Source organism: Solanum lycopersicum, chromosome 10, assembly GCF_036512215.1.
Source record: "Solanum lycopersicum chromosome 10, SLM_r2.1".
Taxonomy (NCBI): domain Eukaryota; kingdom Viridiplantae; phylum Streptophyta; class Magnoliopsida; order Solanales; family Solanaceae; genus Solanum; species Solanum lycopersicum.
Genome location: NC_090809.1, coordinates 50,322,874 through 50,345,962, shown reverse-complemented (window position 1 = coordinate 50,345,962; position 23,089 = coordinate 50,322,874). Strand labels below are relative to the sequence as shown.

At 33.4% G+C, this 23,089-nt stretch overlaps 1 protein-coding gene and 1 pseudogene across 1 annotated transcript; both read right to left on the bottom strand.

The window, feature by feature from the left end:
• Nucleotides 1–8,330: 8,330 nt before the first annotated feature.
• LOC138339042 (receptor-like protein 9DC3) lies at nucleotides 8,331–9,702 on the bottom strand (annotated as a pseudogene).
• Nucleotides 9,703–10,842: 1,140 nt separating this feature from the next.
• Nucleotides 10,843–12,646, bottom strand: LOC101243748 (uncharacterized). Its single transcript, XM_019215844.3, has 3 exons — nucleotides 12,257–12,646; nucleotides 11,790–12,104; nucleotides 10,843–11,455 (listed from the first exon to the last, which is right to left on the bottom strand). Exons 1-3 carry the CDS (start codon nucleotides 12,554–12,556, stop codon nucleotides 11,348–11,350), a joined length of 723 nt encoding a protein of 240 aa, XP_019071389.1. The 5' UTR covers nucleotides 12,557–12,646; the 3' UTR covers nucleotides 10,843–11,347.
• Between the last annotated feature and the right edge of the window lie 10,443 nt (nucleotides 12,647–23,089).

The following is a 23,089-nucleotide window of genomic DNA, read 5'->3' as shown; positions in this document are numbered from 1 at the left end:
ATAAATTCACACCACTTAAAAAATAACTCCGCAAGAGATGCACTACTGTTCTATCTAGTCTTTGGGAAATAGCCACTCATGAGTTGATTATTCTGATTTAAGTGAAGTATTTTCAAATACTCTCGGGTATTATCTCTGTTTCTCCCAGCTTCAGAGTTGTTAAATGAGAAGAAAAATTTAGTGGAATGGTGGAAGAGATGTTTATATAACTAAGACCAAGCACTTTTAATTGGGTCAAATTCCGAAGAATCAATTTAAAATCATGAGTTTCAAGTCTTAGTTTACTGGGGAATAATTAGAAATTGTAATTCAGAAAGATAAGAAATTTCATAAGGAATTTGAACTGAGAAATAGGAAAAGGAAAGATCAAGATGCATCAAGCTTAGGAGAGATATGAAAATTAGACAAGTTATTCATAGAAAAATCAAGTCTTTGGAGATGAGAGAGTTCGAATAGGCAAGCTAGCTACTATTGGAATCAATCTTCCCTACAAGTTGGTCGCATGTGAGATCAAGCTCAATCACATTACCAGTCATCTCATCTCCATAAACAACAATCTCTGCTCATATTCCATGAACTCGTATAAGAGTAGGAACTACACGTAGTGAATGAGGGATCCTTTGGAGTAAGTGCTTTCTTGAATTTGAGAAGAGTGGTGCTTTGATCTTTGGGGCAAGGATGAGTTATGGATGAAGAAAAAGAAAAAAGGGAGAAATAGAGAAAGAGCATAAATGAGAGCCCATCTTTAGCTTCAAAGAGTTTGAAAGTTGGCAGTGAAAATCAAGAAAAGTGTATGCAAATATATATATACACAGATTTCTTTGACTGGTCCAAGTTGCTACTTCCTCCGCCACTTTCAGAGTCAAATGATTTAGAACTTGTGAATGGAATTTTATTTTTTTAAAATAAAATTTATATATTTATAAACTATGTATAAAGTATTATAAGTTATAATAAATGACAATTTAAAATATTTAAAAGACATATGAGAAAATTACAATCAAAGATAGATTTGTTTGAATTTCAAAATTCAAAAAGTATTAGAGTATATAAATTGAGACGGAGAGAGTATTAAATACAGGTTTGTGTGATTGGTAATACTAGACTTCATTTTTTATATTTTAAGATTTTTTTACTAAACTTATTTAGTAGATGTTTGGGCATGCTTGAGTGATATGTAGGAAAAAATCGCTACTTTCTCAACGATTTTATCATTTTGGTTAAAAATGAATTGCATATACCGTTTTGAAATTTTTGTTAATATTTTTCACCCTTTAGGCTCCGGACTCGACTTTTGAGTATGACATGGGAATAAAAAATTATCATTAGAACCCTTCATAACTTGGCATACAAAGATATAAAATATAGGCGTAATACACAAATCGACACTTAAATTTAGTTGACAAATAAGTAGTCCATCTTTAAGAGTGGACATCTCCACTACTCAACTCGTCTCCATTGCATTGAGCGTAGACTACTACAACGGAATCAAGCTCAATGACATGGTTGTTTATACCTACGACCCTACCTTGTCTGTTGATTACAAAAAATGGGGACTAAAAATAGAGATATATAAATAATATAATATATTTTTTTATTTTCAAAATTCAAATCGGAGACCTATAATTAAAAATCAAAGCATCACACTTGTATATTCTTATCACGTCTTTTGATGGTGCGTGCAAAATTGAAGAAGTATTTTACACTCAAAAGACAGAAAGAGTCCAACCAAAGACTTAAATTTTTGTTATTCTCAAGTCAATGCGCAACTCTCATCCATAAAAATATTAAATGATGGGATCCACTTGTTTTGAGAAAATAATTTCTTAATTATTGACTTTCCACATTTTAAAAGAAAAATGTGAATAAAAGGGCAATTTAACTATATTATCATTTGAATAAATAAATATAATATCTTAAAAAATGTAATAAAAATAACTCTAATCAATGATAAGGGTAAATTTGAAACGAAGTGTATAATTGTCCATTAATTTCATAAAGTAAATTAGTGTTATTAGACATTTTAAAATAATATAGTGAATAACTATTATTAAACGAACAGAATAATTTTTTTTACACAACACATTTCCTTTACGTCAATTTTTCACCAAAAAAAGAAGAAGAAGAAAACAATCCAATATTCAAAGTCCGCCTTATATTGAAATAGTGACTAAATTTGGATGAGGGCCCATTCCAATTCAAGTGGATGTACGTATTCTTCACTTTAATAGCTATAGCTAAAGATTGATCAAGTCCTCTTCTGCTGATTATAATAAATTTATATTGTTCAAATATATCTGATATTTTTTCCCTAATGTAGAAATTAGACTTTTTTATTAGGAAAAATGATCGTTATTTTACGTATCATATTAGTCATGCTTATCATCTGGTGATATTAATAGTTAATATTACAAAAAAGGCTAGCTATTCTTATTTACCGAATTTTTTTTACATGACAATTATGGAGTTTGTAATACACTCTATGATGATATTACAAACGAGGATAAATATGAATTATTTTGAATAGTCGAAGTATAATTTTTCCCAAATTCCGACTCTATAAGACAATGCCTGAAATTAAATTGGACATTAGCTATATAGTAATAACTTAAATAGAAGCATACAAAGGATAATTATTACAAAAGGTATGACTTCCGTAAAAGGCCAATGAATGCAGTTTAACGGTCAATGAAGTAGGAGACAAAAAAAAATAGTCAGATTCTGCAAAAAAATAATTAAAAAAAATATAGATGATTCTTACGCTCAAATCTTTGGAACCTTGATACTAATTTGGAGATATAGTATGTAGTGTACCACAGTTCACGAGACACCAAACTCATTCAATTTGATGTAATTTCTCAATTAGGGGTGTGCATATATCGGTTTTCGGTTTTAAAATATGCTAACCCAGTAACAAACTAATAAGAAATTTTTTATTGGTTTATCGGTTTATCGGTTCTTGATGTTATCGGTTTGGTTTCGGTTAACCCAATAAAAAAATGTCGATCAAATAATATATAATAGTACGTATGTTATAATTACATGTTACCAACTTACCGCCAAAATATAATAAAAAACTTTGAATGCTGATCAAATTACTAATATTCACAAACTTGCAAAAGCTATCGCCTACAATTACGAACTAGAATTAAAACTAAAATATTTCAATGAGACAATCTTGAACAGTTGTTTGATCCACCAGATAATCAACAAAGTTCTCACCAATTTCCTAACCAAAAAATCACATAGCCTGAAAAGCTAATATTGAATCTGTTTATGTATTAAATTATGCATATTTAATATTGAGGAAGGGTAAGTAGTAAATAAATATCGTCTTATTGGGTTATCGGTTTACCCAATAACCCAATAGGATAAACCGAAACCGACCCAATAACCCAAAAAATATTTTTTCTAAACCCATTAAAAACCCAATAACTCAATAACAATAACCCAATAACATTTTATCGGTTCGGTTTATTGGTTGGTTCGGTTTGTGCACACCCCTAGTCTCAATGCTTTAAAAAAAAAAAGGAAAATAAGAAAAGAAAAAACAAGCTGATTTAGTATAAGAATCGACAATTGGTTCCACTTGGTTAAACATTTATTTATGTGTAGCTATTTTAATTAAAAAGGAATGTCTTATTGGACCAATAGTTAATAATTCAAGCATAATAAGTAGCCAAAAAAGTAGATAAATCTCATTTTCTAAAATTACTAGAATGACTTGGGAGATGCCTGTATTTGATTTCGTTTGTCACATAAGCCTTTACTCACGATTTTGATAAATGAACCCTCGAACCCATTGAATCACAATATTTTAAACCCTTTAAGCTTCGAATGCATTTCAAACACACAATTAAAATAAACTTCATCATCCACATAAGATTTTTAATGACACGTCATTTAGTTTTAATTTATTTAATTTTTTCAATTTCTTCTTCTTTTTCTTTTTCACTATGTTTCTCCCTCACCATGTCTATCCTTGACTATCTCTCTCCATTTTTTACACCAGAACACACCATTGTAAATCTTACATCCTTACCTCAATCATTGCCTTAAATAACTATAATCAGTTGTTCTTCTCCAAATTTTCATCGTTCACAACTTCCTGTCATTTATTTTTACTAACGTCTTTGTCCATCATTTGTAGGCTGAAGCACTATGAATCTATTTCCTCCCCTATTTCCAACGAACCACACTAAAATATCTGAATATTCTCTAACACTGATGAACCACACTAAAATATCTTAATATGCTCTATCATCTTCTTACAATTTTACACAATACATTTCCTAATTTTATAAAGACATACAACAATCTATGTTCGCTCTCCGAAATCACCGAATCTTTGTTACTTCGTCACCACATATAAATTACCCCTCCCCTATTTTCTCAATAGCTTCTCACCATATAATTTTATCTAACAAATACTGAAACAATTAGGAATTCTGAAAGAGAGAAATGGGAATTGGGTTGGGGAAGAATGAGTGGGGGGAGAACGGGCGGTAGTAAGTGAAAAGAAATTTGGGGGAAAAACAAGGAAGTATGGCCTGGGAGGCCCCTGTACTTGGCTATATTTGTCACATAGAACCTTCTATTCACGACTTTTCCAATTGAACCTTTGAACACATTGAAATAGAACATTTTAAACCCCTCGGACCGTTGAATTATCCTTTTCACTGATATACCTATAGGCTATATGGTTATATTTACTGAATAAATGAAATTCTAGAACTGATTTCTTAATTTCAAAGATATTACGTGGCTTTTAAAAAAGTACTCCATTTTTTATTGGATAAATTACTTGTACACACATGTTTAATTTCCTTATTCTCTATTTTTCCATACCTTTTTAAATATTACTTAAATCCCTTCTTTCTCCTAATTCTAAAAACACTATTAGATACATAAAAGTAATTAGCCAAAATCACATTTACCACTTCCTTTTCCACTCCTATTTTCTCTCCCTAAATTCACTCCAAATTCTTAATAGTTACAAAATTCACATTTGATTTTCAAAAAAAAATTAAACTAAACCATACATTAAAAAAAATAATAATAATAACAATTTCAGATTTTGTTCCTTTTTGGTCTAACCAAAAATAAAATTGAATTAAAAGAGGAGTATTTCCTCTTTAATGTAATCCTATACGGCTAAATAGGTATGTTAAAAATACTTCCTTAATTAATTTTAGGCTGATTTTTTATTAGTTGCATCTATTAACTTGTTAGTCATACCATTTTTTTAGGAATGCAAGGTGAATGCAGCTAAGCCATTTGCGTCAAAAACAAGACACTAGTTTTACAATTATATGTGTAATAAATTATTTTTATTATTCATAATAATGTTATCGTAGTAATAACTCAATTTATAAAAATTATAAATTTTAAAAAAATTACCGGGTATATAATTAATTCTACGATTTTTTTCTTCCCTTTCAAATCATAAATTTCTCTACAATTATCTTACATTAACTAGAATTTTAATATATTCAGCTAATTTTGTTTCTTAATTAATGTATAATAATTTTTCAACACTTCGATATATTACAATTAGTGTATCATGGTTAAATTTTAGTTTTGACACATAACCCTAATTAGTTTTGATACTTGATACAAAACGTTTACCAAATGTATCATTTATCACGTATCTAGGTGTGGTTATGTATATTCTACATAGAAGGATATGTATCTGTACAAATCATATGTGTGATACATAAACTTTGTGTTATGTATCCCACAACAAAAAAATATGCTATTTGAAACATTTATCCTTTCCTTGTTTTACTTCACAAATCTCTCCTAATTTTTAGTCAAAAAATCTTGATAGTTTTTTTCTAATTTACGTTTGAAATTGAAAATTAGTCTCTTTTCTGTAGGCTTAGAATATTTATAGACAAAAAAGTTTTAAAAGGATAATTATAAGCCTTTTACATATTTTTAAAATACTCCAAAATTTATGATAAAAGAAAATAAGTGAAATTCAAATTTTCAACACTAAAATGTGATTAGAAAAAAAAATTAATAGTATTAGTTTATTATCTGGTAATAATTAATATAATATTTATACATTTTTCATAATTTGAGTAGGTTAAGGACTCTAACAACTACTCATTCATTGAAACTGATTAGGATTCTTGTATTATAATTTAATCTTCTCGTTGTCTCATAATAATATTGGTTTCAATTTTACCAAAATTTCATATGTTCTAATATTTTCCTTTTTTTCTGATATTTTTCAAAATCAAATTTCTTTAATAGTTGTGTTTGTTCATTTATCTAATTGATAACTTAATTCGTATTTATTATAGTACATTTATAGATACACTTTATTTCAATTTACACACATCCCTCTTTCACAACTTTATTGTATCAAATATATTATTATCAACTACAAAATGATACATTATGTAAGTTATGCGTATCTTTTAAAGCGAACAATGCAATGCATATCAACTTACATACGATGCATAATATTAATGTATCATGCGCTAATTTTTTAGATATGATACATAAATTCTAATTTATATTGAATGTATCAATTCATAGCAACTACACGGTAATGTATAGACCTCAAATCTAACATCTTATGGGCAACAATTATTTATTTACTGTATCTAGCATAAATACAATAGTTATCAATATAAACACGATACATAAATAGCAATGTATCATGCACTATTTTTTTTAGATATAATACGTAAATTCGAATATATACTGAATGTATCAATTACATGGCAACTACCGCACAATAATGTATCATCTTAAATCTAACATCTTATTGGCAACAATTATTTATTAAATGTATCTAGTATAAATACAATACCTATGAATTTAAACAAGATACATAGATAGTAAATGCTAAGTAGTAAAGATATTCATGATGTATTTCTCAAGTTTTTTGACAATTTGAATAAAAATTGAAAGGATCTTCAACAAACTAGGAGAAAAATTTTGAATATAAAATTTTTCAATAATTCTGCATCAAAATTGAAACGATCTTTGCTGAACTAGGAGAAGAAAGAATCTTGAATCTTAAATTTTGAATCAAAATTGAAAGGATCTTCGAGATTCAAAAGGATATCGTTTGTCCAACAACAATTCCATCACTTTTTTATCCTTCATAACTCACCTTACTTACCCAAAATTTCCACAATTTTTTTTGAATCAAATATGAAAGGTTTCTTCGTTTAACGGGGGAATCAATTTGAAATTTGAAATTTATTCATTCTATTAGAATTTTCCTGAAGCAAAAGAGAAATTTGATGTTCTTACTAATTTCATCTAACAAATTAAAGATGGACTAGAGAAATGTTCTTACTAATTTCATCGAACAAATCAAAGATGGACTAGAGAAATGAAAGGTTGACTGTGAGGAAAAGGAGCTTCATTTGATGAGTTGCATGAATAAAATTGCAGAAGAAAATTTATTAACGGAAAAAGAAATCAACAGGCTATTAAATCTGCTCAAAGATAACGACGATCAAGCAAATAAAAGCGTAATTTATGGAATTAAGATTTTGTTTCTTTTTTAGCGCAATGAATTTTTTTTTCTTGTATTAGAATTAATGTATTTGAATGATGACTTGTGTATCTGAAAGTTACAAATTTTAAGGGATTATTGTAATTAGAAAAAATAGGAATGGAATGTAATTTACTTTTTACACTATGAGATTTATATAAGTTATACTTTTTTATTACTGAATTATCACATAGGTTGGTTGGTCCTGAATAAAAGAGGAGTTAGACAATTATTTTCTTATGGGATTGAGTCACACTTATTTTCTATTTTTCACTTAGATGTGCTCGGCAAATGTTAAAGCCAAAGTGTAATGGCAATAATTTTGATCGAGCGAAGAATCACAGTTTTCAACTATGTCATATCTTTACAGTTTACAGTACCAAAATTCTATATGGACTTTCGATATGCTTAAATGAACTTGAACAATTGTATCCTCATCAGATAAATTTTGTGTTCAGTTAGGCCAATATCATATCTTTACAAACTCAAATAAAAAAGCTAGATTATTACTAACATCACTCAAGTCATGAAGCAAAAAAAAAAAAAAAAAAGATCTACACAAATGACAAACATAAAGTAAAGATTGAAGGTGAACATATGAAGAACCAAATCCATTACACCAATGTCTTCTTATTCTTGGCATCTGAAAAACTGGAAAATAAGATAGTGAGTGAAACAGTTATAAAATATGTTTCGTATAGATCATCCATTAGCTATTGTTATAACTTATAACAAAAACCTATGGAGACTAATATATTAGTAAATAAAATAAACTAAAAAGATTAGCGTAGAGCTAGCTTACCTTGCATAGCTGAAACACTGAAATGAAATCTTTCCCCGTTAGTAGCTTGTCTAAACACGGTTATTCCTTCTTCTATAATTCCTTAGACTTCGCTCCCTCCTTCTCCTTCACATAATGATCTTTTGTTCCAAATTTTTAATGATTCTTGCAAGCCATTTCAGATTTCCAGTTGAGATCATGAAATGTATTATGGATAATCCAATGCATCGTCCACTTCCATAGCCCATAAGAGCGGCTTTCAAAAATCACTCAGAAATCCAAGATTGCTTTCTTCATCGTCTAGTCCAGTTACAGTATGATTTGTCGTTGCTACCCTATCTCTACCACAACCCTTTGAAACATGAAATCCACGTAAACCATCATTGCCTTCATATGAATTGTTCTCAAATGTAGCAAATTGAGATCCTTGAGGAATGCATCCTTGCAGATGATTGTGGGAGAGATTTAAGAATACAAGAAAGGTAAGAGATCATTCTTGAAAATTGTCTAAATGAAAGGTCCAATGATTCGAGTATAGATAATCCAAGTGACAATGGTATTTGACCTTGCAATCTATTATGAGAGAAATTCAGCACTCGGAGTGCAATAAGATCTCCCGTGATGCTTGGAATACCTCCTTCAAAGTAGTTACTTGAAATATCAATAGGGTGTAAACAGTCAAAATTCGGACAAGTTCAAGCTCGAATCCCTTGGTTGCAACTGTAATTGAATCTTGGTAATATGAATTTTCTCCAAGATATATAGGTGCCTTCATTGTTTGATCAATTATCCTCGTGGCTTTCAAACATTAATTAAACATACTCGTAGGTAAGTTTCCCGCAACGACATTGTAAGAGAGATCGATGATCCGTAGCTGAGGAAACATGTTTTCACTTCTTAACATTCTAATGTGTCCATGCAACTTATTCGATCTCAAGCTTAAAACTTGAAGCTTTGGAGGAGTTCCCAACCATGTCGGGAATGTGTCAATGAGATGATTATCTCTATCAAAAACTTGAAGTCTTTGCAGTTGCCAAACTTCGAGGAATTTTCCCCTCTAATTTATTGCCATGCAAGTTGAAGTTTCTCAATGAACAATCGTAAAAATAGTTGGGAGAGTCCCAGAAAGATTGTTGTGATGCATATCCAAAACTTCAAGGCTGCTAATATTACCCAAACATTGCGGAATTGATCCCTTCAAGTTGTTTCTTTTCAAATCAAGCATTACCAGTGTTGTCAAATTGCAAATAGATGGAGGAATTTCTTCACTAAGATTATTATTAGATATGAAGAAGTAACATATGGAATTTGGAGGAATAGGTACTGAACCTTGAAGCAAATTGGATCTCACATCAAGAGTTTCTACAAATTGAAGAGGAATTAAATCAACGCTCGTTCGTTTAAGACCACAAGATTAAAGGGCATTTTGATACATTTGACATAACTTTAATTTAGAGCCACAAGATTAAAAAGTTTCTTTCTTTTTTTAAACTCCGTTTCAAGTCAAACTAGACTATTCTAGAAGGAGTATAACATAATAGAAACACTCCATTTCATTCATATTCAGCAACTAAAATTAGATCCAAGGCTTGAAGTATCACAATTTTTTGTTTTCTTAATCAACAAGTAAAGAAAAGTATATCGTTATCTAGTTGGTTCTATAATGTCTACTACACTAATCATTAATAGATCAACTTTCACGTGTTCTTGCTCCAGCATGAAAGTTTCATTTCAGGGAAGGACGACGTACAATGATACTTTCCGTTTTGTCGAGTCCTGCTTTGGTATTTAGTTTGATGGTTGTACCCGCTAAAAATCGAGAATATCCCTGGTTCTACAATGTCTAGTACAACATTGCACATATCCCTGAAATATACTTGGAACCTTCCTACCTTTTGCTTTCTACCTTCATATTTTCATATTTTCAACTTCATCCAAATATTTCAGTATTACTAAACCTTTGTATTTGACATTAGTTTTGACAATGAGTATCTGTAATTATTGAACACCAGGGCAGGCACACTATCAGCTGTAGTAGAACTCAATCAATATAAAGTGCACCGTGTCAATTGATTTTCTTGAGAAATTTTAGCCAGTACAACATGTTATTCTTCCTCCGTTCGTCATGTTTTTTTCTTTTCAGGGTGGCTAAATGAATATACTCACTGTTTTTGCATTACTGCTTCACATTCAGTGTATACTGAGTAGTGACCAAACTTTCTGCTCTCTTTGGCGCTTCAAATGATCTCCTTTTCACTTTGACAAAGATCACATCTTTAGAGTAGACTTTTGAAACATGTTTAGGAAAGAATATGTAATTTTGATAACTAGTTGGAGATAGCTAGTTTTTAAACTGAAGGATTTGTAAAAAGGCAGAGGTGACAGTGGAAAAGAGCAGAGAGTGTACTTAGTCTAGAAGAACTCTTTGCAATCCAATGCTCAATTATGCATTGTTGGCTTGTATGTATCCACCACGAGTCAAGACACCAAGTCCTTGACAACCTCCTTGCTCAAGAAAGGAGAAAGTCACGGCCGTAGGTATTCACCAATAATGTCACTAAACACGAGCAAGGTTTTAGATTACAAACTCTTACACAACCTAGGAATTGAATTCTTAATCCCTTTCATCTAGCAACAACTCTAGTGTGATTACTCTATTGCTCTCTTACTATACCAACTAACTGTGGTTGATATAGATTCCAACAATACACCACGGCTAACTCTAGCCAACAACTCAAATCTAAAAGATAAGAGAAGAGCAATACCTATACAAGCTTTGTAAAGAAGAGTAAGTTTATAATGTTTAGCACAAGAACCAAGACCAAACAACAAGGAATAAAGGAACAACTCCATAGATAATAGCAGGTCCCTTATAGTTGCAGTGGTACACTTTACAGTTATGCTATTTGACTTTGCGAAAATGCTTTAGCGGAGGTACCAGGTCCCATCATGAAGTTTGTCAATCATCAAAATTAATTTTACAACGTTGTAACATTTTCCCCCCTTTTTGATGATGACTAACTATGCAATCATTTTAGCAACACTTAGTAGACAAACATGTTCAGCAGCACATGTTCCCCGTCACACATTCCACCTATCTTCATATTGCAGCAGTTCCCCTTGTCTCCATTATGCACGTTTTGCACCATATGCTTCAGTGATTTACAATATATAGTCTCATATAGGAGTAGTAACATTTATGTAAAACCATACGACTTGACTTTATAAAGAACACAAACAACAACAATCTCTACCTTTGCAGAGTAGAGAGGTTGGCTCCAATAGGTCCTCGTCTAAAACAAGAAGGTAATCAAAGCAGGATTGCCAGCAAAATAAATAATTTGACTTGGAAATTTCCAACAAAGGTAAACTAAGAAAAAGGACAATTTGACACTGAAATTTCCAACAGAACAATCAGATATAGCACATTCAAAATAGTTTTTGGCCCTATAAAAGTCATATTAGTCTAGATATAGCAGTAAGCACCTGAGATAGTATATAAAAACCGGCAGAGGAGGCAACATTTTTTAGAGCCTTCCAAAAGAATCCGGACAGATAGTGCTGATGATCAAACTGGCTTCTGAATCTGAGATGCATCGCATTCGAGAAAAAAACTATGGCACCAGTTAAGAAAACCAACAAAATCCAAGCTTTTCTAGCCATGATTTGTTTAAATAAGGAAGTAAAGCAAATAATAACAATAGAACCAAGTATGAAGATTCCATCTTTATTCCCTTGATATATTGATTGAATGAAAAGGAGCAGATTCCCTAACACCACTGAACTCTGAGAAATGGTTGCCTGCATCACAGTCAAAATTCTAATTAGTTAGAACTAGATTGAGAAAATAAAGACGCTTCGCTTACCCATGGAATTAAATCAATTCAATCGAATAACGAAATCCTTACTATTTAATTTGCTGCAAATCATTAGACTAAATTTTTCGGTGTTACCTTGTTCTTTGGTTTGGAATTGGTGACTCTGTTGTTGTTGGAACTTCGTCGGCGGAGTCTCTGGAGGAATCGATGGAGTTTTGATTTGAAAGATTTAGGTTTCTTGGGATTCGGATAGATGAATGTTTGAGAATTGAGATGGATGAAGAATCTGCAGTACTTGAATTTGAGAGAGAATGGGAAGTACAAGGAATTGGGTAAGAAATTGGAAGCTACGAATTTGAAATTGAAGTTCTTGGCCTTGGCATGAACATTCAGTTTCCATGAATGGTGTTGCTGTTGCTGTTGCCCTGCTTCCATTCTCAGGGAACTTGGTTAACTAGCCGTTAAATCCATTCCCATTTATTTGTTTGTTTGTGCTTTAGATATTTTATTGACTAGATGAGATGCCATCTAAGGATTTGAATTTTATGTCTATTAATATTCAATATTAGTCATTAATATTTCCTTCCATGAAAAATACAATTGACATTTTAGCTTCTGAGAATTACAAAATCAAAATAGTGCTTAATTTCTTCTTCTTTTTTTTTTTTAAATTTTACCCTTGACATATTTCTAATACAATATAAATGGCATAGCATGACAATCTGTAGATTTTATTGGCAATAAATAGTCCACTTTAAACCTTTAGTAAAAAAATTAAAAAAATATTTATTTAGCATTAAATAGTAACATTCTAAAGGGTCAAAATTACCCTTCAACTTTGTTCTATTAGTTGACTCCACCCTTCCGTTAAATAAAAGTTATTTTTACCCCTTCCGTCAATAAACTTAACAATATTCCATAGGTTATGTCTATGTAGTGATTCTCCAAAAATTTTAGGGAGTTTTTATTTTATGTAGTACATATTTGTAATATTTCAAACTTTAAAGTAATTTTTAGTTAGACTTTTGTTATTTTTAATATTCTATTTTATTTTTAATTATTAATTAATTTTTATTTGGCCCTCGAGCTGACTCTAACCATATTTCTCAAGCCCCACAAATACACAGGTTTATTCAGGCCAGACTATAAAGTTCTTTTTTTAAATGGACTCCAAAAATTGTAGTCCAACCTATCAAATCACGTAATAGGTCAGGTCGGCCTAATGGACATTTTTTCTCTCTTCTTATAATTTGTCAACAAAAAAATAGTATTTTTCAATTCTCTCTTTCTTCTCTTTTTTTTTCTTCCTCTTTCAAGTTTAAGATTTCTATCTTCTTCTCTAAAAGATCAATCACAACCGTAACTCTTCACAATACGTAGCTCAAATCATGCCATTTTTTTATATTGATTTTCAGGGTTATTTTAAAAAAAGTTGAGATTTTCTACGTTCTTTCTTGTAGTTGGATGAAAGATTCTTTCTTTTTACAATTTTTAATATTTGTATTATAATTTGACAACGTTTTCTTCTCCCAAACTTTGCAACGTTTCGTGATTTTTGAAATTGATGTTTTTTCAATTTTGATTAATAAATTTATGCAAAATTTTAAAATATTGAATTTCGTTGATTAAATTTGATAATGAATGTTTATTTTGTCTCCAACAAATGTATTGAAATTTTTTAATGAATACAATTGAACACATAATAATGAAAAATTATTTAAATTTGTTAATGAATTTCGTTGATCGCATTCCCAAATAGTTATGCAAGCAATTGTATACCTATGTAAAATCAGAAAGATATGAATGCAAACAAACGTATATCAATTTATAAATTAATATGGACGAATGTATCCAATACAAATGTATATCTATGTAATTTGAAATATATTAATGCACATAAATAAATACCAATTTATTATGGATACAAACAAATATATCCAATACAAATGTAAAATTAGAAAGATTTAATGCAAATAAATGTATATCAATTTATAAACGAATATGGACGAATGTATCCAACACAAATATATACCCATGTAAAAATTTTAAAAAAAATTAATGCAAATAAAAATAAATATATACCAATTTCCTATGAACACGAATAAATGTATCCAATACAAATTTATGTCAATATATTAGATGAATATAAGTATTGAATAACAATGTAAACAAATATATATAAATTCGTTAAGTGAATATGGATTTAGTTCAAAGGCAAAATAATTGACATGAAATGAAGTCATAAGAATACCTTTGAAATAAGAATAATCATAGCCAAAATATTATTTGCTAATTAAGAAAAGATATAATTCTAAATCGTATTTTTCTAGTTATAAGTGGAAATGATTGGAAGATAGAATAGAGATGATATTAATTTTCTTTTATTATTTTAAAAAATACGAAATAATTTGAAAGGATAGAGCTTTGAATAATCTTTTGTTGGGAGAAGGCACAAGTACCTTCCTTAGACTATGACAAATATTTCAGAGACACATCTAACTAAATTAAGGTCATATTATCCCTTTGAACTTATTTTATATATAATATTGTACACCTTTTGACTTATGTGGCACACTTCGTGATTCCACCCAGTTGAGACGCGTGAAATATATTTGGATGTCACGTAAGCCAAAAAGGTATATAAAATAAAAATAAAAATGAGTTAAGGAAGGTAATAGAACCTTAGTTTAGTTAAGGTGCGTCTCTGTAATTTCAGTCATAATCTAGGAAGGTACTTCTACCTTGTTTTTTCATCTTTTGCTGCTTTTAAGGAGAAATAGTTGGAAGCTAAAGAGATGGAACTAATTTTGCCTTATCTTTTTGCATTTTAAGTTAACTATAATTTTCTAAATTTCCTTCTTATTATTTTTAGTCAGTTTTTTTAATGACTTTTCTTTTGTAATACTTTAATTTTTACTTTCTATATAACATGTTTATAATCATAAATTAAAAGACATGTTGATATATTTTATTTATCTTTAATTTAACACCATAAAATTAAAAATTTACTTTTAATTTCGGGAGAAAACACAAGTATCCCCTAGACTATGACAGATATCTCAGAGACACACCTTAACTAAACTAAAGTCTTATTACACCGAACTCATTTTGCATATAATATTGTACACCTTTTGGTATATGCACCAAAGAGGGTGAAATACACTCACTATACCAGCTAAACATGCAGGGAGGTAATTATTTCAATTTAAAATAGTTAGAGGGGGGGGGGGGGAGCTAATAGGACACCCGTAAAATTTAAGTGTATAATTGAAAATCCGAATATACATTGAGGGAGCGTTTGACCATTTTCCTTAATTATAACACACTTTCTCTTTAGATTGACATACTCATTATTAAATCTGTACATTGTATTAGAAATATGTCAAAAGGCAAATTTTATTTTTTTTTAAAAAAAGAACTAAGTATTATTTTTAAAAAATGTTTTGAGAAATTAAGTAACTAATTGCTCTAAAGTCATAATTTTTTTTAATTTTTTATATATCAAAAGTGACAAAAAATATAACATTAATTTTAAAAAAGCTGAATAAATATAAATGAATCGAGGAAGTACTTTCTTTTTTGTAGATCGACTGCTTTTTATTCCGTACTTATAAAGAATCATTGGTGAAGAATGGGATTTGTCACTTATTACCTTGAACCCTCAAAATGTCACGACCCAAACCGGGTTGCGACTGGCACCCACACTTACCCTCCTATGTGAGCGAACCAACCAATCTAACCTTAACATTTCAATATAATATCAACAGAAAGTAATGCGGAAGACTTAAACTCATTAAATAAAGACCAATTCATTAACTTCTAAAATTCAACATCTATTATTCCCCAAAATCTGGAAGTCATCATCACAAGAACATCTACGATCAAACGATTAACTAAGAGTATTCTAAAAGCTAAAAATACATAAGAATCTAGTCCATGCCGGAAGTTCAAGGCATCAAGACTTGAAGAAGAAGATCCAGTCCAAGCTAGAAACATTAGCTCACCCTGAATTTCCGATGTAGTAAGACTGGCTCGAATTACTGTTGAGTTGAAGACGATGACACGTTTGCTGCACTCCACAAATAAACAAGAAGAGGACATAAAAGTAGGGGTCAGTACAAAACACGGGTACTGAGTAGATATCATCGGCCAACTCAAAATAGAAATCAATATATACCAAGTAATATCATAAAATCAACTATGATACTCAACATGTAGCAACAACAAATACTATATCATTAATAATTACCGTCAAGTTCACACATGAGGACTCAAGCCTCGATACCATACTCAATTGGGAATCATGTTCATTAGATTGAGTATATTAACATCTTTCAAGATTCATTATCTTTATTTCTCTTGTGTCGATACGTGACACTCCGCTCCCCTAAATCTACGTGTCGGTTCGTGACACCCGATCCCCTAATTCTATGTGTCGGTTCATGACACCCGATCCCCTAATTCTACGTGTCGGTTCGTGACACCCGATCCCCTAATTCTACGTGTCGGTTCGTGACACCCGATCCCCTAATTCTACGTGTCGGTTCGTGACACCCGATCCCCTAATTCTACGTGTCGGTTCGTGACACCCGATCCCCTAATTCTACGTGTCAGTTCGTGACACCCGATCCCCTAATTCTACGTGTCGGTTCGTGACACCCGATCCCCTAAATTTACGTGTCGGTTCGTGACACCCGATCCCCTAAATCTCCTTCCATCAATTCATCAAGCCTTTTTTCTTACCAAGGCATCATCAATCTCATTAGTTTAGTTCATCAAGCCTTCTCCCTTACCAAGGCATCATCATTAAAAAGAGATTAGGTTTTTATCAAGATTTGGGATTCAATAACTTCATCATGCTTAATATAATCATAATTATATAATCACGTTCATGCATGCATACAATTAAGCACATAGCAGGGTTTACAATACTACCAATACATATCATTCTCTATTAAGAGTTTACTATGAAAGCATGAAAACCATAACCTACCTCCACCGAAGAATTGCGATCAACAAGCTATCTTCTCAAAGTCCTTGCTATCCTCTTCGTTTCTCTCTCTCTCTACTTGTTCTCTTTCTTTTTCTGTTTTCTCTTTGTTCTTTCTATTTTTCTTATTCAAACCCTCTTTCTTTTACCCTAATTAACATATAATCAAGTGTAAAAGATGGCAATAATAACCCACTAATTAACTTAAGGTTACCTCTTTTAACCCCCAAGTAATTAGACTTATTAACATTAACCCACTAATCTTATAATTAAAGCAGGAATAGTCAAAAACGTCCCTTAAAACGTATAAAGAAATCCGACCCGGACTGGGATTGCGCAACCTGTGACGGGCCGTCGTGCCTGCGACGGTCCGTCCTGCAGGTCGTCGCAAAGTTCAGAGACCCAAATTTCCACCAAGGGTCTGTGACGGTCCGTCACACCTGTGACGGTCCGTCCTGCCATTTCGTTACAAAGTTCAGAGAGTCGATTTCAGCATCCAAATTTCAGAATTTCTAAGTGTTTTGGGACGAGACACCCTCGACGGTCCGTCGTGCCCATGACGTTCCGTCGTGGGTTCCGTCGTCTCAGCCTGTTTTTCCAGAAATAAAATCTGCTGCTCAAAACGACTAAACAGGTCGTTACATTAGATACCAATTTATCCATCGTTCGTCCCCGAACGATCACAAGAAGGAAAACAAGGGCGAAAAGGAGTACCTGAATCTGTAAACAGATATGGGTATTTTTCTCGCATATCCGCCTCCTTCTCCCAAGTGGCTTCTTCAATCGGTTGATTCTTCCATTGCACCTTGATGTATGCAATCTCTCTTGACCTCAACTTGCGAACTTCTCTATCTAAAATAGCAACAGGCTCCTCCTCATAAGACAAATTATCATCAAGCAAAACTGAATCCCAACGGATAATGTAATTTTCATCCCCATGATATCTTTTCAACATAGACACATGGAATACCGGATGCACTCCGGACAGCCCTGGAGGCAAGGCTAACTCATAAGCCACCTCCCCTACTCGCTTAAGTACTTCAAATGGACCAATATACCTTGGGCTAAGTTTACCTCGCTTACCAAATCGCATCACCCCTTTCATTGGCGAAACTTTCAACAAGACTTGTTCACCTTCCATGAACTCTAAGTCTCTAACCTTTCGATCTGCATATTCTTTTTGTCTACTTTGCGCCGCTAGAAGCTTTTCTTGAATAGACTTCACTTTCTCTATTGAATCCCTCAAAAGGTCAGTACCCCAAGGTCTAACCTCGAATGCATCAAACCAACCAATGGGAGACCTACATCTCCTCCCATACAATGCTTCAAATGGGGCCATATCAATACTTGAGTGATAGCTATTATTGTATGAAAACTCCGCTAAGGGTAGGAAGCTATCCCAATGGCCACCAAACTCTATCACACATGCACGAAGCATATCCTCCAACACTTGAATCATCCTTTCAGACTGACCATCGGTCTGAGGATGGAACGCAGTACTAAGGTCCAACCTAGTACCCAATTCCGCATACAATGTTTTCCAAAACTTAGAAGTAAACTGCGTACCTCTATCTGATATGATGGATAGTAGAACCCCATGTAATCGAACGATTTCTGAGATATAGATCTTGGCTAACTTCTCTGCATTGTAAGTCACCTTTACCGGAATGAAATGAGCAGATTTAGTTAACCTATCAACAATCACCCAAATGGAGTCATACTTCCCCATTGTCCTTGGAAGACCAACCACAAAGTCCATTGCAATTCTTTCCCACTTCCATTCCGGAATGGGCATTCTCTGAAGTGTTCCTCCGGGCCTTTGGTGTTCATACTTTACTTGTTGACAGTTTGGACACTTGGCAATAAAGTCAACAATATCACGCTTCATTCTACTCCATCAAAAGTGTTGTTTTAGGTCACGATACATCTTGGTTGCACCGGGATGTATAGAATACCTTGAACTATGAGCCTCTGTCAGAATAGTGTTGATCAAATCATCGACGCGGGGTACACATACCCTTCCCTTGATTCTCAAAACACCTTCCTCATCGATTTGTGCTTCCTTAGCCTCCCTTCGCAATACTTTATCTTGGATTCGCTTTAGTTTCTCATCATCCAACTGTTTTCCCTTAATTTTGTCAAGAAAAGAAGATCTTGACTCCACACTAGCCAACAATCCTCCCTTCTCATTTACTTCTAATCTCATCAAGTCATTAGCTAGAGTCTGAACCTCTCTAGCCAATGGGCATCTAGAAGCTTGCAAGTGGGCTAGACTTCCCATGCTTCCCACCTTTCTACTTAAAGCATCCACTACAATATTCGCCTTCCCCGGATGATACAAAATAGTGATGTCGTAGTCCTTCAGTAGTTCCATCCATCTCCTCTGTCTCAAGTTCAAATCTTTCTGAGTAAAGACATACTGTAGGCTACGATGATCCGTATAGATCTCACACTTAACCCCATATAAATAGTGTCTCCATTGCTTTAATGCAAACACCACCGCAGCCAATTCCAAATCGTGGGTCGAATAGTTACGTTCATGCACCTTTAGTTGCCTTGAAGCATAAGCAATCACACTCTTCTATTGCATTAGTACTGCACCCAAACCAGAATAGGTTGCATCACAATAAACAATGAAATTCTTACCCTCTACTGGCAAGGTAAGGATAGGTGCGGTAGTCAACAAAGTCTTGAGTTTCTGAAAGCTTTCCTCACATTCGTCCGACCATACAAATGGAACATTCTGCTTAGTCAAGTTCGTCAATTGGGAAGCAATAGAAGAGAATCCCTTGACAAATCGGCGGTAGTAGCTAGCTAACCCAACAAAGCTCCTTATTTCTGACACATTAGTAGGTCTTACCCAACTCTTCACTGTCTCAATCTTAGAAGGATCCACCATCACTCCATCCTTAGAAACCAGGTGCCCCAAGAAGGACACTGCATCTAGCCAAAACTCACACTTAGAGAACTTGGCATAAAGCTTTTTCTCCCTCAACATTTCCAATACCATTCTCAAATGCTCTTCATGTTCCTTCTTGCTCTTTGAGTATACCAATATATCATCAATAAATACGATCACGAAGAGGTCCAAATATGGCTTAAAAATTCCATTCATCAAGCTCATGAACGCAACAGGGGCATTCGTAAGACCAAAAGACATCACTAAAAATTCGTAATGCCCATACCTCGTTCGAAAAGCAGTCTTTTGCACATCCGTTGCCCGTATTTTCAATTGATGATAACCGGATCTCAAGTCAATCTTAGAGAAGACACAAGCACCTTGTAACTGATCGAACAAGTCATCAATGCGGGGAAGAGGATACTTGTTCTTTATGGTTACCTTGTTTAGTTGTCTGTAGTCTATACACATTCGAAAACTCCCATCCTTCTTCTTTACAAACAAAACCGGAGCACCCCAAGGAGATGCACTTGGTCTAATGAAGCCTTTGCCCAACAACTCTTGAAGTTGGGCTTTTAACTCTCTTAACTCCGCGAGAGCCATTCTATAAGGGGGTATAGAAATGGGGCGAGTACCCGGTTCAAGATCAATACAGAAGTCAATATCCCTATCTGGTGGCATACCAGGAAGATCTGCAGGGAACACATCCCGAAACTCACGGACCACCGAAACCAACTCAATCGAAGGTACTTGGGTAGTGTCATCCTTGAGATGCGCCAAGAAAGCTAAACACCCTTTACTAACCATTTTCTTAGCACGAAGAAAGGAGATGATACGCACCGGATTAGAAGTGTAGTCACCCTCCCACACTAACGGATCTGTCCCAGGCTTGGCTAACATCACAGTTTTGGCATTACAATCCAAGATCGCAAAATTCGGAGAAAGCCAAGTCATACCCAGAATTACATCAAAATCAACCATTTTTTGAAAGGATTTTGCCGTAGCCGCTACCTGTAAGGCTGAAATCCGCAGTTCTGACCTCAACCCCTTCACAAAACGGCGAATCCGCTCTTGTGGACTGAAACAAAGTTGGGTGGCATACCGGGATAATGCACGAAACTTAGCCTCATATGCAGTAACCGACATCCTACCTTGCTCTAGGCTCAAAAATTCATCTCTTTTCCTATCCCTCAAAGTTCGGGGGATATACTTCTCCATAAACAGGCTAGAGAATGATGCCCAAGTCATAGGTGGTGCCTCTGTTGGTTGACACTCAACATGTGACCGCCACCACATTTTGGCGTTCCCTTGAAACTGATAACTCACGAACTCAACACCAAACCGTTCTACTATACCCATCTTGTGTAGTAGCTCATGACAGTCAACCAGAAAATCGTAAGCATCATCAGATTCAGCACCCTTGAAGACTGGAGGTTTCAATTTCAAGAACTTACTGAAAAGTTCATGCTGATCATTTGCTATTATAGGCCCAGTAGTCAGACGTGGAAACGTGCCTATGTCCACTGAGGCATCCATACGAGAAGCCATAGTGGCTGCATGTTGTACCTCTGAAACCGGAGGTGTTGGTGCAGAAAACACTAGAGGTGTTTGACCTTGATCAGATAACCCACTAAGATAAGCAAGCACCTGATTTATCATCTCTGGGGTAGGTTGGGGTGGCAATTCCTCATTCTGCACTTGCTCAGTTTCCCCTTCCTCACCCTCTCTTACTACTTCTTCAGTCGGTGGAGGAGTCACCGCCCTAGTATCAGATGGGCTAGGTGCTCGTCCTCTTCCTCTAGAGGACGTCCTCCCACGACCTCTACCACGGCCTCTTGCCGCTACTCTTCCTCGAGCTACAGCCCCAGTGACTGGCTCAGACGCTTCTTGTCTTGCCGATGTTGGTGTTGGTACAGTCATTGCTCTAGCTCTAACCATCCGCGAAAGAGAGTGAAGATGGTCAGATACCAATTTGTATCACCTAGATACCAATTGGATTCAAGTAGTAGCACGAAAAAAAGAAAGAAAGAATGGAATTTTCCTAAAGTCTTATAGCCTCTCAAAGAAAAGTAAAGGCATCCCCCTACCGTTCCTTACGACTCTACTAGACTCGTTCTTGTGTGATGAGACCAACGAACCTAATGCTCTGATACCAAGTTTGTCACGACCCAAACCGGGTTGCGACTGGCACCCACACTTACCCTCCTATGTGAGTGAACCAACCAATTTCCTATGAACACGAATAAATGTATCCAATACAAATTTATGTCAATATATTAGATGAATATAAGTATTGAATAACAATGTAAACAAATATATATAAATTTGTTAAGTGAATATGGATTTAGTTCAAAGGCAAAATAATTGGCATGAAATGAAGTCATAAGAATACCTTTGAAATAAGAATAATCATAGCCAAAATATTATTTGCTAATTAAGAAAAGATATAATTCTAAATCGTATTTTTCTAGTTATAAGTGGAAATGATTGGAAGATAGAATAGAGATGATATTAATTTTCTTTTATTATTTTAAAAAATACGAAATAATTTGAAAGGATAGAGCTTTGAATAATCTTTTGTTGGGAGAAGGCACAAGTACCTTCCTTAGACTATGACAAATATTTCAGAGACACATCTAACTAAATTAAGGTCATATTATCCCTTTGAACTCATTTTATATATAATATTGTACACCTTTTGACTTATGTGGCACACTTCGTGATTCCACCCAGTTGAGACGCGTGAAATATATTTGGATGTCACGTAAGCCAAAAAGGTATATAAAATAAAAATAAAAATGAGTTAAGGAAGATAATAGAACCTTAGTTTAGTTAAGGTGCGTCTCTGTAATTTCAGTCATAATCTAGGAAGGTACTTCTACCTTGTTTTTTCATCTTTTGCTGCTTTTAAGGAGAAATAGTTGGAAGCTAAAGAGATGGAACTAATTTTGCCTTATCTTTTTGCATTTTAAGTTAACTATAATTTTCTAAATTTCCTTCTTATTATTTTTAGTCAGTTTTTTTAATGACTTTTCTTTTGTAATACTTTAATTTTTACTTTCTATATAACATGTTTATA